The sequence below is a fragment of the Eretmochelys imbricata genome, chromosome 18, assembly GCF_965152235.1.
Source record: "Eretmochelys imbricata isolate rEreImb1 chromosome 18, rEreImb1.hap1, whole genome shotgun sequence".
In the NCBI taxonomy this organism is placed as follows: Eukaryota; Metazoa; Chordata; order Testudines; family Cheloniidae; genus Eretmochelys; species Eretmochelys imbricata.
This window is the reverse complement of record NC_135589.1, coordinates 8614511-8631161: the sequence shown is the minus strand read 5'-3', so window position 1 is coordinate 8631161 and position 16651 is coordinate 8614511. Positions and strand designations below refer to the sequence as shown.

General features: G+C 45.6%; 1 protein-coding gene across 4 annotated transcripts in view; it reads left to right on the top strand.

The window, feature by feature from the left end:
• UBR4 (ubiquitin protein ligase E3 component n-recognin 4) overlaps positions 1–16651 on the top strand; it is a 113987-nt gene that overhangs the window by 65954 nt on the left and 31382 nt on the right. For all 4 annotated transcript variants that reach the window (XM_077837267.1, XM_077837264.1, XM_077837265.1 and 1 more), the window contains 19 exons: positions 289–498; positions 1274–1423; positions 2257–2484; positions 2615–2693; positions 4110–4346; positions 5686–5854; positions 6632–6776; positions 7566–7651; positions 7894–7981; positions 8126–8319; positions 9659–9898; positions 10260–10398; positions 10909–11034; positions 11610–11738; positions 12445–12788; positions 13611–13701; positions 14110–14194; positions 14593–14720; positions 15514–15643. In XM_077837267.1, the coding sequence (XP_077693393.1) occupies positions 289–498; positions 1274–1423; positions 2257–2484; positions 2615–2693; positions 4110–4346; positions 5686–5854; positions 6632–6776; positions 7566–7651; positions 7894–7981; positions 8126–8319; positions 9659–9898; positions 10260–10398; positions 10909–11034; positions 11610–11738; positions 12445–12788; positions 13611–13701; positions 14110–14194; positions 14593–14720; positions 15514–15643 (2998 nt within the window). The remainder of the gene's footprint in view (positions 1–288; positions 499–1273; positions 1424–2256; positions 2485–2614; positions 2694–4109; positions 4347–5685; positions 5855–6631; positions 6777–7565; positions 7652–7893; positions 7982–8125; positions 8320–9658; positions 9899–10259; positions 10399–10908; positions 11035–11609; positions 11739–12444; positions 12789–13610; positions 13702–14109; positions 14195–14592; positions 14721–15513; positions 15644–16651) is intronic.

Here is a 16651-nt window from a genome sequence, read left to right as displayed (position 1 = left end):
GTGGCCTCTGGCACATGTGTCGAGGGGAGATTAGACTTAGGCGGAGATTGTGTTTGTTTTTCTTTGCTAAGCACTTGTTCAAAAGAGTCTCTGTAAATATTTCAGTTGATTTTTTTTTTTTTTTAAAGAAACTCAAACCCCAAACATAAAACTGCCTGTAAAGTTTCAGCAAAATCTGCCCTCTTTCCCCTAATGTCTGCAAATGGCTCTTTGGTGCTAGTGACTTAGTCTGCTTTACTGAAGCAGCTGCTGCTTAGGAGTGGAGTAACCATTTTATTCCCCTGTCAGTCCTCTTCCCTCATTTCTAGCGCCACTGCTGCGGCATTGCTGAGCTCAGGCGCAGTGGATTACTGTCTGCACGTTCTGAAGTCTCTGCTGGAATACTGGAAAAGCCAGCAGAATGATGAGGAGCCCGTAGCCACCAGCCAGCTGCTGAAACCCCACACTACCTCTTCACCACCTGACATGGGCCCCTTCTTTCTCCGGCAATACGTGAAGGTGAGTTCCGCACCATGCCACCATCATAACCTGTATCAGCATCCAACCACAGGCATAGAGCTCTTCCTTGCCAAACTGCTGTAGGATTATCTAGTATCTGGCCTGCTGTTGTCTCTCTCTCCATCGATTCAAAATTTGTCCTCCTGCGTTCTAGAGTCCTTACTTACATCTGGGGCTGCTTGATGCTCTCTAACACTAGAGCCATGTTTGTTGCATTTCTGTGCCATGCAATTCTTGAGCTGCTGTCATTGTCTCTTTTTTAAACAATCTTTCTGAAGAGATGCTACTCTGGGGGGGTGAATTCTTTTGCTTGGCAGGCAAAGATCCACAAACCACTGCTGTTTACCATGGCAAGGATGCTTTGCAGTTTGCACAATTGCAGTCATGATTTACAAGCTAAATCCTAGGCTTGTTTAACCACCATGGTGTCTTTATTGTAAACTTCCACTGGCGTCAAGGCTTTGATTTATGCATCGGTGCAGTACAACGGAAGCCTAATTAAATGATAGAATGCTTTCTAGTTTGAAGGACAGAACATTAAAATCCTTAAAGGCAAGGAGACCTGTTGCACCATAACCACTGCATTTTATTACACTCACCATAGGGGCGTGCTGGTTTTGTTTTCATCTGCCAATCAAGGGTTTTCATTTTAGCTGTAAAGGTGCAATTGAGAATAAATGGAAGAGCAATTTACCATGCTTGGAAGATGGGAGTATTCTGTGCTCACGCTCATGCTCCATATCCTTAGCTAACCCACTGAGTTTCTCCGCTTCAGGGTCATGCAGCAGATGTTTTTGAGGCCTATACTCAGCTTCTGACAGAGATGGTGCTGCGCTTACCTTATCAAATCAAGAAAATTGCGGACACAAACTCCCGGATCCCGACACCCATCTTCGATCATTCCTGGTTCTACTTCCTGTCTGAGGTAGGTGAAGAACATATGGTGCTCCTGGAAGTGGAATGTAGGATTTATGGGTGGTAAGAAAAGGGAGTAAATAATGGTATCCTCCCTGGGAGAGCCCTAACTTTGGTGTGACTGAACTGAGATCCTTCTCCTGCTCCCCCATGTAAGGGGGCTAGCTCCTCAGTACTGTGTGTGTCTATACCGAACAAGCGTCTGTGGGAGCGCGTGCTCCATGGATAGCGTTGCCGTTACTATCCAAAGTTCAGCGCTGTTTGCTGGTCTAGAATCAAGAGCCTTCTGCTAGATGGTGGTCGAGTGTGAAAATGTGTTGCTAGTGCTTCACCTATGTTCGTTAGAACAAATTATGGGTCTGGGGTGTGCGTTTATTTCAACTGCCAGCTTAGATTTGTGGGTGTGTCCCGTCCCCCCCCCCCCCACACACACACACCTGTTTCCCTAGGCAGCCACACATCCTCCTACATCTGTCATAACCTATAGTGCAGCTGTTAATTCAGGGGAAGGATTCCTTCAGTAAGGCTTGTTCTGGCCTTTAACCTGAGCTCATAGGTAGCTTGGATAACTATGCCATGGAATGAGCCTGCAGGATATCATTTCATAACCACTAGCTCCAGTACTGCATAGCATTGCTATGCAACTTCTCTTCTGCCCGAGACTTGTTGTGTTGATGGTCCCAGTACCTTCAAACTGAGAAGCTGCTAAATGCATTTCCGTTTCCTCTTTACCTGTGGAAATAGTATTCATGTTAGCTTGACCCACCTTGAGGTCTTGTGATTGCTGTGATGACGTAGGTCAACTATTGATTTCACAGCATTCATGTTGAATGCTTTGTCTAGTACCTGATGATCCAGCAGACTCCATTTGTGCGCCGCCAAGTCCGCAAACTCCTGCTCTTCATCTGTGGATCAAAGGAGAAGTACCGCCAGCTCCGAGACCTCCACACTTTGGATTCTCATGTTCGTGGTATCAAAAAACTCCTGGAAGAACAAGGGATTTATCTGCGGGCAAGTGTGGTCACCGCAAGTTCAGGCTCTGCCCTACAGTATGATACACTGATCAGTCTGGTAAGGAGAATTGTGTTTCAGTGGATAAAACATATGCCTCTCTCACTATACGCACATGTTGCGTTTAAAAAAGGTAACGTCAGCAGAAGAGTTGACTTGCTGCTTAATCCCATGCTACTCTCCATTTCAGATGGAACACTTGAAGGCTTGTGCAGAGATCGCCACGCAGCGAACAGTGAACTGGCAGAAATTCTGCATTAAAGATGACTGTGAGTTTTCTCCCTGACAGTATTTTAGAGAACAGCGGCAGTTCGTAGCATGCTTAGATTTGATCCAGGGCTTCCTAGCTGTTTGCCGAAAGAGTGTCCGTTTTGACATTCAGCACAGGAGAACTGGAAGGGATAAAGAAGAGCTTGGAGTTGCCCAGGATTTGTTTCTAACACTAATTATCAGTGTGTATTGGTAGCTTCTGTTCTGTGGCTAGAGAAAGTAAAAAGAAACGAAGTAGACAGTGTGCTCTAGTGGAAGAGCATTGGACTGGGGAATGAGAGACATGGCAGTGGCATTGCCATTGACCTGCTCTGTAGTCTAGGGCAAATGTCCCATTTATCCTAACTCTGTGTTTCCAGATAAATCCCATTCCCCTCGCTCTAGTCAGGTAAATAGGGTTCTTCTGTCTTTCAGAATAACCTGTTGGGTAGATCCCTGTGCGGATACAAGAATGTGTATCCGCATCCGATCCGCAAAAATTATCTGCAGATATCCGCAGTTGCAGATATCCACATCCGCAGTTGCGGATTTCCACAGATATCCACCGTTTTGCAGGGCTCTACGCTGGGGCGGGGCTGAGGCTCCAAGGCACGCCCCCATCTCCCACTGGAGCCCAGTTGGGGAGAGCCCTGCGGGCAGTTGTGGGGAGTTGCAAACTCCACCTGCTCTTGGCCCGGCAGGTAACCTGGGGGGTGGGGACACGGTCAGGAGCTGCTCAGCCCCCTCCCCCACATACACACACTGGGGGCAGATGGAAGGTTCACCGTGGCTCCCCAGCTGGGCTCCACGCTGGCCGGGGTTGGGGGGGAATGGGGGTGTGTGTGTGACACCTGTGGAGCTGCCCAGGGGCTGCTTGGGCTCCCCACCCAGGGCAGGTGGAGGGTCCGCCGTGGCTCCCCGCAGCTGCCTGCCTGGCTCTTACTGTGGCTGGGCTGTGGCTCCAAGACCCCCAACTGTGGGGAGCCTGGGTCCCTCCACTTGTCCTCGGCAGGGGGCCCGAGCAGCCTCCCACCCATGTCCCTGGCCCCCAGACTCCCTGCCCTGCAGGCCGCCTGGCCAGGGCAGGTGCGGGACCCAGGCGCCCCACAGCTGCCAGCATGGTAAGAGCCAGGCGGGGGGCCGCGCCGGACCCTCCACCTGCCCTGTGAGAGGGCCTGAGCAGCCCCACCCAGTGTCCCTTTTGCTTAGGTTGCCCCCGCAGTGTCCCTGCCCCCCAGGGCAGATGGAGGGTCCGCTCCACATTCCTCACAGCTGCCCTCCTGGCTCTTACAGTCAGAGCCCTTGCATCTGCGCTATCTGCAAAAATGGTCTGTGGATATAAAGCAGATACCCACAGATTTGCAGGGCTCTACTTTTGGGGTGGTTTTAACTTTATTTTATTCCGAATTAAACTTTTTCCTCTCCTTCCTCCGCAGCTGTTCTCTATTTTCTCCTGCAAGTCAGTTTTCTGGTAGATGAGGGAGTCTCACCAGTTCTTCTGCAGCTTCTGTCCTGTGCTTTGTGCGGCAGTAAAGTGCTGTCTGTGACTTCATCCTCTGGATCATCTAGCACCTCTTCTACGTCAGCTCCAGCAGGCACTGGGCAGCCAGCAACACAGAGCAAATCCTCCACCAAAAAGAGCAAGAAGGAAGAAAAGGAAAAAGAGCGAGAAGGTATGCTGCAAGCTGTTAGTCTATTTGTACCGCTATCCTGTTCTGCAGGGCTCTTGGTAATAGAAATACACTTCTCCCCGGCTTTGAGACATGCACGGCTCTTGGCAAGAGCCCCAAGTGTGCAGAGCAGAAGAAACACTTATGGACACATGGCCAGTTTTGTTGTAGTTTGCATGTTTATTGGAATAGGTCAGGAATGGAGCCAGGCTTCCTTAAAACTGGTGCTGAAATAAATTTGAAGTGCAGAGGAGCTCTCAGGCCCTTCACAAATGCCTAATAAATTGGCTGCGTCTGTAGTTCTAATGGGGATCATAATATATCACAATTCTTACCATACCAACTCCCTAAGTGGCAGTAGTGAGAGTTGAAGCAGCTACTGGGGCTGCACACTCAGCCCCTAAGCAGCAGCTCCTATGTGTCTATGCTCAAACTTTCCCCCACTCACGGTCAGTGAATGATTTGGGGGGCCCTCTTAGTGCCTATCCTCACCTCCTGGCTTGTGTGCATGGGAAAATAAGTTTTAAGTAAGTTTCTGTAAGTATTGAACCTGCAGCTCCAAGTCCCCCAACTCTCCACTGTGTAGCACTCCAGTGATCTGCATCACATCGTTACCTAGGAAGCCTGCCACACCACGGGCTCCCTTGTGGTAGGGAAAGCCCTTTTGAGATCCATTCTGGCAGCAGGGTGAGCTGATGGTATGGATCTTCCTGGGAGTATAGTACATTTCTAAAACTCCCTGGCAAGGCTTTCAGACATTCACTGCTTTCATTAGTCAGAGATGCTAGCTTCCATTTTCTGGAATAAAAGATGGAGGGCACATGCATTCAGAACTACAGTAGAACCTCAGTTACGAACACCTGGGGAATGGAGGTTGTTCGTAACTCTGAAATGTCTGTAACTTTGAACAAATTGTTCGGCTGTTCTTTCAAAAGTCTGAACATTGACTTAATACAGCTTTGAAACTTTACTATGCGGAAGAAGAATGTTGCTTTCCCTTTATATATAGTTTACGTTTAACACAGCACTGTACTGTATTTGGTTTTTTGTCTCTGCTGCTGCCTGATTTGTGTACTTGTGGGTCCAAATGAGGGTGTGTGTTTGACTGACTGGTCAGTTTGTAACTCTGGTGTTTTGTAACTCTTAGGTTCTCCTGTAGTCCCAACCCAGAAACTTGTTCGCTGTCGATGAACACTTACAGTTCACACAGTTGTCAGCCGGGGATGTCTGTTTCTCTCCTGCCATGCCATCCATGAAACAGATACATCTGCCACACTTGTGATGCAGTCGATCTATCTGGTTTCCTGTGCTCTTTTGACTTGTGCTATTTGCTGTTCTCCAGGTGAGAGCTCTGGCAGCCAAGAAGACCAGCTCTGCACAGCTCTGGTGAACCAGCTGAATAAATTTGCTGATAAGGAAACCCTTATTCAGTTCCTGCGCTGCTTCTTGCTGGAGTCCAACTCCTCCTCTGTGCGGTGGCAGGCACACTGCCTGGCACTCCACATCTACAGGTATGTGTTAAAGGGCCTATCCAAAGCCACAGTTTTTCTCATAGGTGGATCCTTTGTAGCAGATAAAATTCTGTGGTGAATTAGAGTGCACAAACTTGTCAATCGCTGCTTTCTAGCACTTGAGTTCTGTCAGTGTGTTCAACACTATGGAAGTCAAAAAATAGACTCTCTGTCCAAAGGAGTTTACAGACCAAGATGGACAGGCGAAAAAGTGCTTATTTGTCTGAAGTCTTGGTGCTCAGTTGCCCATTCAGCAGGTGTTTTGAAGCCTTCAGGCTGACAGCATCATCTTGAGCATCTGTTTCCAGCATTTTTGCAGTTAACTGCACTTGTGGCTCATTCACTGCCATGGATTTTGATCATAACCCAAAGGGAACGGTCTGTTTCTACTGTGTGGAGTCTGGGCTGTCTGTTCCATTCTGTACAACTTGGAATTCATGAGAGAATCACTTTCTTTCCTCTAGAGAGGTGCAAACTAACATTGTTATCAAATGATGCACATATCATTTATGCATAGGGCAAAATTCAGTGGGCTGAACTCCTTGAGCTTCCTCTGTGGTTAGTTGTCACAGGACCATTTAGCAGGATGCGAGACTTAGTTCAGTGGCGAGAAGAGGGTGATTAAACAACATAGGTGATTTTGTTGTGTGTACTTTGCAGAAGCCTGGACTGACTGCGGTATATTTCTCACCTGGGTAAATCCTATGAGAGTGGGGTATGAAAAGCATACAGAAACTAATTTCCAGAAACTGATCTGATCTGTAATTTATCCATCAGGAACTCTAACAAGTCTCAGCAAGAGCTGCTGTTAGATCTCATGTGGTCAATATGGCCAGAACTCCCAGCCTATGGACGGAAGGCTGCCCAGTTTGTGGATCTCCTGGGATACTTCTCTCTGAAAACACAACAGACTGAGAAGAAGGTATGGTGTCATTCTGGAACAGCTGAAGTGAGGGCCTCTCGCCCACTTTTTTTTCCCTTCTAAATGTGTGTCCCTTTTCAAGGGTGAAGAGTAACTTTAATGGTCGAGCTGATCATACCTGCTGTTGAAAGGTTTTTTGATGGAAAACTTCTATGTTAAATTTTCATCAAAGCTTCATTTTAATTTCCCCCCAAAATGGGTTTTCTTAAAAAAACAAACAAACAAAAAAAAAACAAAAACCAAAAAACTGAAAAACATTTTCTCAATAAAATCTGAAAAACTTTGAAGAAAAACAAAAAACCTTTTGTTTTCATCATTTTTCACAGAAGAAAATCATTTCCCAACCAGCTCTAATTTATAGGTTTCAATCTGCTTCAGTTGAACTAAAAGAAGGGCAAGTGGTATGGTTTCTCAGGGGCCTGTGGTATCGTGGGATGCTCGGATAATTGTGCGTTGATATGCACAAGAGGTGAGAGCATTCCACAGACATTTGACAGTAATCTCGTTTGTTAGCCAAGGGTTGCATCATCACTGTGGTAGAAGTCTAATTTTAGTATCAGTGAAAGTCTGCTTCTTGTGGGTATAGAGCATGTATCTGCTGTGGAACTAAAAGGCTATGGGGAGGGCGGCTGTATGTCCTTTTCTGTGCTGTTAAAAATCATAAACTTGCAGAAAAGACAGTAATATTTGCCCGAGTCACTTGTTTAACTTATCTCTTCACCAGCGGATGTTGGTCCAATAAAAGGTATTTCCTCCCCACCTTCTCTCACTTGTTTAACTGTATTTCAGTTGAAGGAATACTCCCAAAAGGCTGTTGAGATCCTCCGGACCCAAAACCACATCCTTACCAACCATCCTAATTCCAACATTTACAAGTGAGTTCTTCCTGTCTTTCCTCCAGTACATTACAAGAACTTTTTAGCTGCACTCCACAAGGGAGTGTAAACATCTTTTGTTAAACCAGTGGTGGGGGAGGGCCTCAGCTGAAATCACAGACGTGCTGCAGCTGGTCTTAAGAAAATGGTCAAATAAAATCTGTTGTTCTTCTCTGAATGACTTGTATTTAAAGCAGAGTGAATGCTAAAGTACAGCTCTTTTTAATGTTTTCTCTATCCAGCACGCTGTCTGGCCTGGTGGAATTTGACGGCTATTATTTGGAGAGCGATCCTTGTCTTGTCTGCAACAATCCAGAAGTGCCGTTCTGTGTAAGTGATCAGTGCTGTTCATCTTCCCTTCAGACTGTAGAGATCCCAGCCTTTATAGCAGTGTAAATTGCCATGTTTCTCCATTCATTGGGATCCGGTTGTGCTGGCTGAGGATTTTAATAGCGCTTTTGTTTCTCTTCCCAGTACATCAAGCTGTCTTCCATCAAGGTGGACACACGTTACACCACTACCCAGCAGGTGGTGAAGCTGATTGGCAGCCACACCATTAGCAAAGTGACAGTAAAGATAGGAGATCTGAAAAGGACCAAAATGGTCCGGACTGTCAACCTCTATTACAACAACAGGACAGTGCAGGCCATAGTGGAGCTGAAAAACAAGTATGTACTTCTCGGGTTTGGCAGTGGTGTCAGGATATTTTTCTTGGCCAAAATAAAGTTTGATTTGGTGCTGATTGTTTCCTGGCATAGGATATGACACTTTCCTGAATTAGAGGACTTAATTTCACCTTCCAGCACCTCAGCTAAGGCACGCTGACCAGGATGTGTACTTGCTGAAACTCCCTGGTCCCTTTTGGAGGGTGGGGAGAAGAGAATCAACAATGGCCATTGCTGTAAAACTCCTGTACCTGTTTGATCCCAGAGTGGAAAGTCTGTTGGCATTAAAGTCGCTGTGCCCAGGACAATGTAATGTGGTTTGGGAATGAAGCTGAAGTGAAAATAAGGATAATGAATAATTGGTTAAAATCCTGTTCGCTACTGAAGAGTTTGATAGCGTCCCATTGAAGAAGCTGGCTGTGCACTGAGAGATGATTCTCGCTGCATACTAACTACCCCTGTGTTTTCCTTGGGATTTTTGAATTGAGAATGCCCTCACTGATGCAGAGTGGTCTCTCGATGAATCTGAGATAACCAGCTTATTCACCCTGGCCTATAGTAATACTTGTTTTAAGCACATCCTATAAAATAACAGCTTTGAGAGTGTAGAAATTAACCCTGTCCAGGCATCCTGATGTGTCTTACAAACTGAAATTGGAGCAAGATTGTGTCCTTGAGCTGACCTACAGAGAATCATCTTTTAGTTCCTCTGTGCTGAAAGTCTCTCTTTCCTGATTTGGTCGAGGAATTCAAAATGCCTAAATGCCCCTGATCTGGCTTGGTTACCCCTGCATGTCTAGCCCATTTCTGCTTATATTCTTCTTTCTTCTCGAGACGTTCTCGCCAGAATCAGATCTTTTTGGTTTAGGAATTTATCTATCCTGCTGCTTATTTGAATTACTAATCCTCAGTGACATCACAAGTGGTTGCCTAGCAGAGGATTATGATGTCACAAAGAGAGGATTCTAATTTCAGGTTGGGAATGAGGAGGAGGAGCAGATGAGATCTTTAGAAATAAATATCCTCTTTTTCTTACTGATGTCTTTACTAATAAAGAGGTGAAAATCCGTCCGTAAAAAATGTCTGTACAATTATTTTTTTCCATGAGGCATCAACAGCTCTTTAATCCTAAACAGTCTCTTGCTATGAAGGGGATAACGGCTTAGTGTATTTCTGGCTACATATCATATCAATATACAAGCTAAGAAAATGAATCCTAGAACTGCTCTCCATTCATGCTGATTAAAATTGATTTTGAGTTGAGATTGTTGTTTTGGCTTCTGTGTGCGTGGGTGGGAGGTTACTGTTCTGTTAAATGAATGTTTCTTCCTCTCCTTCCCAGGCCTGCCCGTTGGCACAAAGCCAAAAAGGTACAGCTGACCCCAGGCCAGACAGAGGTCAAGATTGATTTGCCGCTGCCCATTGTGGCTTCGAACTTGATGATTGAATTTGCAGATTTCTATGAGAATTACCAGGCCTCCACAGAAACCCTGCAGTGCCCTCGGTGCAGCGCATCTGTCCCAGCCAACCCTGGGGTGTGTGGGAACTGTGGCGAGAATGTGTACCAGTGTCACAAATGCAGGTGGGCCTATAATTCTTTAGAGGGAACCTGATGGTATATATACTGAAATGCTTCCACCTACAGTATAGAAATATGGCAGACACATAACAGCTCACAGCCACACTACACTATCTTACAGCAGGACATGAAGACAAAATTTTGTTGTTAAAACGCACCGAATGTGCTTCAAGTAGTCAGGTATTTGAGAGGCTACCAATGGGTATTGTGGCAGCTTGGGTGTTTTAATGCCCATCCATCTCGTTTGTGCGAGAGTGTGTGCGTGCGCACGTAGAAGTTAAAGCTTTCCCCACTGTCATTCACCGCCCCCCCCAGTAAGCCGGTTTTATTGCCCCCCCTTTAACTCTTCTGGTTTGCTTTTCAGATCCATTAATTATGATGAGAAGGATCCATTCCTCTGCAATGCCTGTGGGTTCTGTAAATATGCTCGCTTTGACTTCATGCTGTATGCCAAGCCTTGCTGTGCAGTGGATCCAATAGAAAATGAAGAGGATCGGAAGAAGGTGAGACTAGTACAAGTAGTTTCGTAACAAAACACAGTATCCCTTAGACATGCCAACAATCTAGTGACGTCAGAGGTGGTATCCCAACAGGGAGTGTTACGGAGGCAGTTTGCTTGGTGCCTGGAAGGGAGGGGGGAGTACCTTATGTCACTCTTTAGTGGCTAATGCAGGACGTGACATTGATCATGGAAGGTAAATTTGCTTTGGCACTGAGCCTTGTACAGGATCCCCTTCCTGTTTCTATACTGTCTTCCACATGCACAAATTAAGGTAGTCTAACTAGATGTTGTGCACTTAGGGCTCTGGCTTGTGGCCATGATGACTTCCAGGAGCCCATATACCGAAAGCTTTGTACGTAGCACTGCTTCTCACTAAGAGACACTGAGGCAGAAATAATGGACGAATCAACAGCTGTTTCTGCTGGCGGGTGTTCCACTATTTAAAAGTGGAATAAAAATCTTCTCTGAATGCAAGTGACATCAATTTTTTTTTTTCTTTCTTTCTTCTAAGGCAGTAACAAATATCAACACTCTTCTGGATAAGGCTGACAGAGTGTATCATCAGCTGATGGGACACCGACCGCAGCTGGAAAACCTGCTGTGTAAAGTAAACGAGGCTGCTCCCGAAAAGCCACAGGTAATGTGAGAGAGACAAATCCCAGTATACGGCACAAGTGAGCTTAGCCAAGACCAGGCTAAATAAGACACTGGCCTTAATGCGGCTTACCAGAAAGCAGCATTTTCTCAGTTAGGATTGTGATGGAAGGGAATGAAGTGAATGTGTTTTTGCTAGGGCTAGAGCAAGTCCTGTGAATCCATAGGCTTTGCTCTTAGACTGCCTTTATCTAACCCATCCTCTTCTATAACTAAAACTGTTATTCTGGTTTCACACTCTAGGCATACATGAAGCAGCTTGTCAAGCCAGTTGCATGTCGATAAATTAGCCAGTACTGTAGTATGTGGTCTACAGGTACATGAGTCTCTCTGGTATTTTCCAGAGTGTGTAATTGTGTGTGTTTAGCCTTGCCTGTTTTGAAGAATCTTCCTTTTGCCTGACTAGTATGTTACGAAGTTTCTGCAGAGAATGGCAAAGAGGCTTCTCCTCTCAAGCAGGTTTTCGTAGCAGAAATTTTAATGTTTGTGTAGTCCTCCCGTGTGACTACTTGTTGCTGTACACTTGCTGGTTATTTTCCCCTGCTCCCCGTGTTTCAGGAGGACTCCGGTAGCAGTGGCGGAATCAGCTCCTCCTCAGCTAGTGTGAACAGGTACATACTACAGTTAGCGCAGGAGTACTGTGGTGACTGCAAGAATTCGTTTGATGAACTCTCCAAGATCATTCAGGTATTATGAATATTCACTTTGTTGTGAATATGGGCAACTCAGTGTCCTAAATTGCTTCAGACAATTTATATAAAAAATGCAAAGCGAGCTGTGGCTGTTCTAAATTGACCCCCTGTAGGAACAATAAGGGCTGCACTGCAGAAGAAATGTAGCAGCTAGATTTTCAGTAAACTCATGAGCTACCTTCACTAAATGCTATGGCAGCTGTTAATTCTCAGGCTCTGCGGACCAAACCCTTAAACAACATAAAGCATGTAATGGGGAGAGCATTGTCTACTGGTTAGAGGAGGTGCCTGGGAGTCAGGGTTCCTCAGTTGTCTTGCGAGTTCTGCCACAGATGTGTGGTGACTTTGTCCAGGTCACTTTGCCTCTCTGTTTTCCCCTTCTATAAGATGAGGATAAAAATTACTTACCTCGTAAGTGTGGGGTAAGGTTTATAAATTACTCGTTTTGAAGTATGTGGAGATCTTTGGATAAAAATGGCTCTGTATGAAACCTATAAAGTGCCCCCACAGCCTGACACCTGGATACATTCAGGGATCATGATGATGTGCTGCTTCTCCTCTTTTTCCACCATTTTGCATTTGGTTCCATTGAAATATGACATGGCAAAGTTAGTTTACGAACATCAAATGTCCCCTGGGTTAGGAGGGGTTAAATCCTGCGCAGGTTTAATTTCTCCTTTTTTGTGTGTGTGTGTTTACAGAAAGTTTTTGCGTCTAGAAAGGAGCTACTGGAATATGATCTCCAGCAGAGAGAGGCAGCAACCAAATCCTCCCGAACCACGGTCCAGCCTACATTTACTGCCAGCCAGTATCGTGCTTTGTCGGTCTTAGGCTGTGGCCACACATCTTCAACGAAATGCTATGGCTGTGCCTCAGCCGTCACGGAACACTGCATAACGCTGCTCCGGGCCCTGGCAACCAACTCTGCCATCAGGCACATTCTTGTGTCCCAGGGCCTGGTGCGAGAACTGTTCGATTACAACTTGCGCCGGGGCGCAGCCGCCATGCGGGAGGAGGTCCGTCAGCTCATGTGCCTTCTCACCAGGTTAGACTCAGCTCTGCATCTACTTAGGATGGTTCGTAGCTGTTGGTTCTGGTTTTAGTGAGGTAGATTCACAAATGGAAAATCGTTGGAGGTAGCCATATAACTAATGACACTGCGACCTGCTTTAGTTACCCCAGTTTCCCTCAAAGACCAGTTGAGCTGTCCCACTGCAATGTTAACTGTGGATCACTTTGAGCACATATTGGTATTGTAAAGGATTTAGGGCTTGCACATCAGGTCAAGCTTTTCCGTAAGCACTCCACTTCAAACAAACATTTCTGTGTTGAAGTGCTGAGCTCTGGGGAGCTCTGTACTTGTGGTGGTCATACATACTCCTACTTGGAATAAGATGGTTTCTAGTGGTTTTAGTGGAATGGGAGTTGGACATCCTGAACTCTTTCTGCCATTTGCATTGACTTTCTGTAGGTCAACATTTTCTATAGTAGCCGCAGATTTTGAGTGGCTCGGTTTGAGACAGCCTAAACGTGGTTTTTAGAAGGCGCTCAGTGTATTTCAGTGTATAAATTCAGTGTAATTTATAGGAGTTTTGGATGGTCAACGCTTCAGAAAATCGGGCACAGGGTCTCCCAAGTTTTTGCATCCTAAATAAATTACTTTTGAAAATTGACATTAGTATGTCTGTGCCTCAATTTCCTCCTCTGTAGAAGTTCATTTATCAAGTTGTGGTCTTACGTCAGAAAAGTGCTGGTTGGATGGGCTTGCTCTACGTTTTAGATGAACCAGACTGACATGGCGCTTTGTACATCTGAGAAATGTCTGCAAGCAGTGTTTAATAGTATTTTACTTTGCTTCTGAAATCAGAGACAATCCAGAGGCCACACAACAAATGAATGACCTAATCATCGGGAAGGTTTCTGCAGCTCTGAAAGGACACTGGGCTAACCCTGATCTGGTGAGGAACTCCAGCATTTTACTATTTCTCTTTCTCCCCTACCCCTCTCCAGTGGCCTTTTGATTCTAATAATTGATTTCTGTAAAGCGGTGTTCCCAATCAATCCATAGTCAAGAGGGCGTTTCTGTCTTGGTAAGCACTATAATAGCACGGGCTGGAGTCAAGCACAACGCGACGTCATGGTGGGCTAGCTTCCCCACACAGCACTGCCAATGTATCTGTCCTTTTAGCACTCTGTCCTGGGCCTCTCTCAGACAGGTTGCCAGTCATCTCACATAGAGGCTTTGAGTTGAGATCACCAAAATTAATGTACCTCGAACCCCCCCAGCCTCCAGATACTGAAGAGGCAGCAAGGACTATACTCTGTCCCCGAGCCTTCGTAAAGCTTGGTACGTTTTCCTGTTGCAGGCTAGCAGCCTCCAGTATGAAATGTTGCTGCTGACGGACTCCATCTCGAAGGAAGATAGCTGCTGGGAGCTGCGACTGCGCTGTGGTAAGTTCAAACAACTAACAAGAGAGTTTAATGTAAAAAGCATGAGTTAGGTGTCTGTGAAATACAGTGTAGTAATCCTAGCACAGATGAGTTGGTAACTGGGGTCAATAGTGGGGGAGTCAGCTGTAGGCTTTATGGGGGCAGGATATACGATAGGAATGCTGGGAGGAAAACATGGAGGGAGTAGACCTAGAGGAGAAAGGAAGTGGGATCTTTTTCCTATCACGGGCAAGTTTCTCTCCATGAGAACGTGATAGATCAACCGAAGGATATGAGATCTTGCCTTCTGTTGAAGACTCTCTTGATTTGTGTGTATGGCAGTAGTACCTCTTCCAGGGATTTTCTTAGCCTTACTGCATACTCGTTAATGGCATTAAATCCCTGTCCCCTGCTTTCAGCTCTCAGCCTCTTCTTGATGGCAGTGAACATTAAAACTCCCGTAGTTGTTGAGAACATCACCCTAATGTGTCTGCGAATTCTACAAAAACTGATCAAACCACCTGCTCCAACCAGCAAGAAAAACAAGGTACCTCCCTTGATACTTCGGACTGAGCAAAGAGACAGCTGACTGAAATCTGAGACGCAGTAGTGTGTGTCAGAGAAAAAGTACCATATGTACGGGTTTCCTGTTCCTGGTCACTGCTGCTCTAGAAGCTCAAGACCACATGCATTGGAATCCACTGACGGGGTGGATATATCTAAGGATCTCTCCACTTTCTCCTGCACAGCTTTAAGATGCATAGGAAGAGGGCCCTCAAGGCAATTACTGTGTTACTTTATAAAGGTTCTTACAGGACTTTACCTAGCTTTTTTGAAGCAAATACATCTATTGATTTTTATCTCAACTGAAAATTTGTAAATGTAGAGCTGTAAATTTTGATGAAATATTGATCAACTTCTCTGTGTGATCCATTCACAACTGGAGCGTGTGTCTTGACCCTGGTGTCTGACTTGGATTGTCCGATGTCAGATATGGAACTCCATAACAGTATCAACCTTTTACATTAGAATAAAGCATCCCCATTTAAATGATAGGTCATCAGTGTCATGGGTATAAAGCGGGGGATGTACACGGATAGCTCAGTATCATTTGCACTGAAGTAAAGTGGGCTAATCTTACATAATTGAAACTCGTGTTCTGATTACATAGAACACAAACCTTGCTGATCTAGTTGCCTCTCCTCCTGTGGAGAACTGTGTTTACCTATCCATTGTGCAGGCATGCCTTATTGTTCTGCCACAGGAATAGTTTGTCTCAGGGGAACAAAATTTGCTTTTTGAGGCTGTCATAGACTTGAGGCTTTCCCTTTGCTTCCTAGGACATCCCTGTCGATGCTCTCACCACTGTTAAACCTTACAGCAATGAGATCCATGCTCAGGCTCAGCTCTGGCTCAAGAGGGACCCCAAAGCATCATATGAGGCCTGGAAAAAGTGCCTCCCTGCTAGAGGTAGAGTCCTGTCCTTTTACTTATCTTTTCTAAATGGAGTGAAATTGTGCAAAGAACATTTGTATGTGGCCAGGTTGAATGATGACCTAGTTAGTGGGTCCTAGAACTGCTTCCTGTCTCCTTCCCTCTTGTTGCAACTAATATAATCTTTGCACTTCTACGTCAGCTGCAGAATGGGCAGACTCAGCGCTGCAGTCTCCGAGCCACAGGCCTAGCAGCACCTCAATAGTAACTGGAGAATTCTTGGAATAAAATCAGACATTAGAGGCAGTATGGTCTAATGGTGGGAATACAGGGCTGGGCCCCCAGAACTGAATTCTACTTCAGGCACTGCCACTGACTTACTTCGTGGCCTTGGGCAAGGCACTTAATCTCTCTTTACTTCAGTAGGCCTTCTGTAGAATGATACCACCTCCCTTATAGGGCTGTTGTGATGAATAATTGTACATCATTAATTTTTGAAAACTCCACCTCTTCGTAATATAAATTACAAAACCTCAAGGCTCATGGGGTGAGCGGTTCCCAGTTTACCAATGTGATTATCAATGTACAGTATGATTATAATATGCAGGACTCACCTAGTGTATGGATCTTCTTTACTCTCACTTGGAGGATTCATGCCTCTTGGTGATTTGGGTATAAAGTGCTATGCACACCTATGGTGCTATAGAAATAATACATTGATGGCAACTTGGGTACTTAAACAAAGGGCCAACTCTGTGCCATGGTATCAGCACATTGCAGTTGCATGAGAGGAATTGGAGTTCCGGATTCCTTCAGACCTGCCATGGCAGTGGGGCTATTCTCTGGGAACATCAGGAGGGAAGTCCTGCAAAAATCCTCACAGCCAACTCAAGAGCAGTACTGATGAATTCCCAAGGAAGTCATGTGTTGCATTTTTTGGCCAGAAGGAAGGTTGGCCCAGTGGAGGATTGAAAATGGCAGCAGAAGGGAGCACAGGAGGATTCCCGGGGCTCCTAGAGGGGTTTGGATGGTTTCAGCATGAAA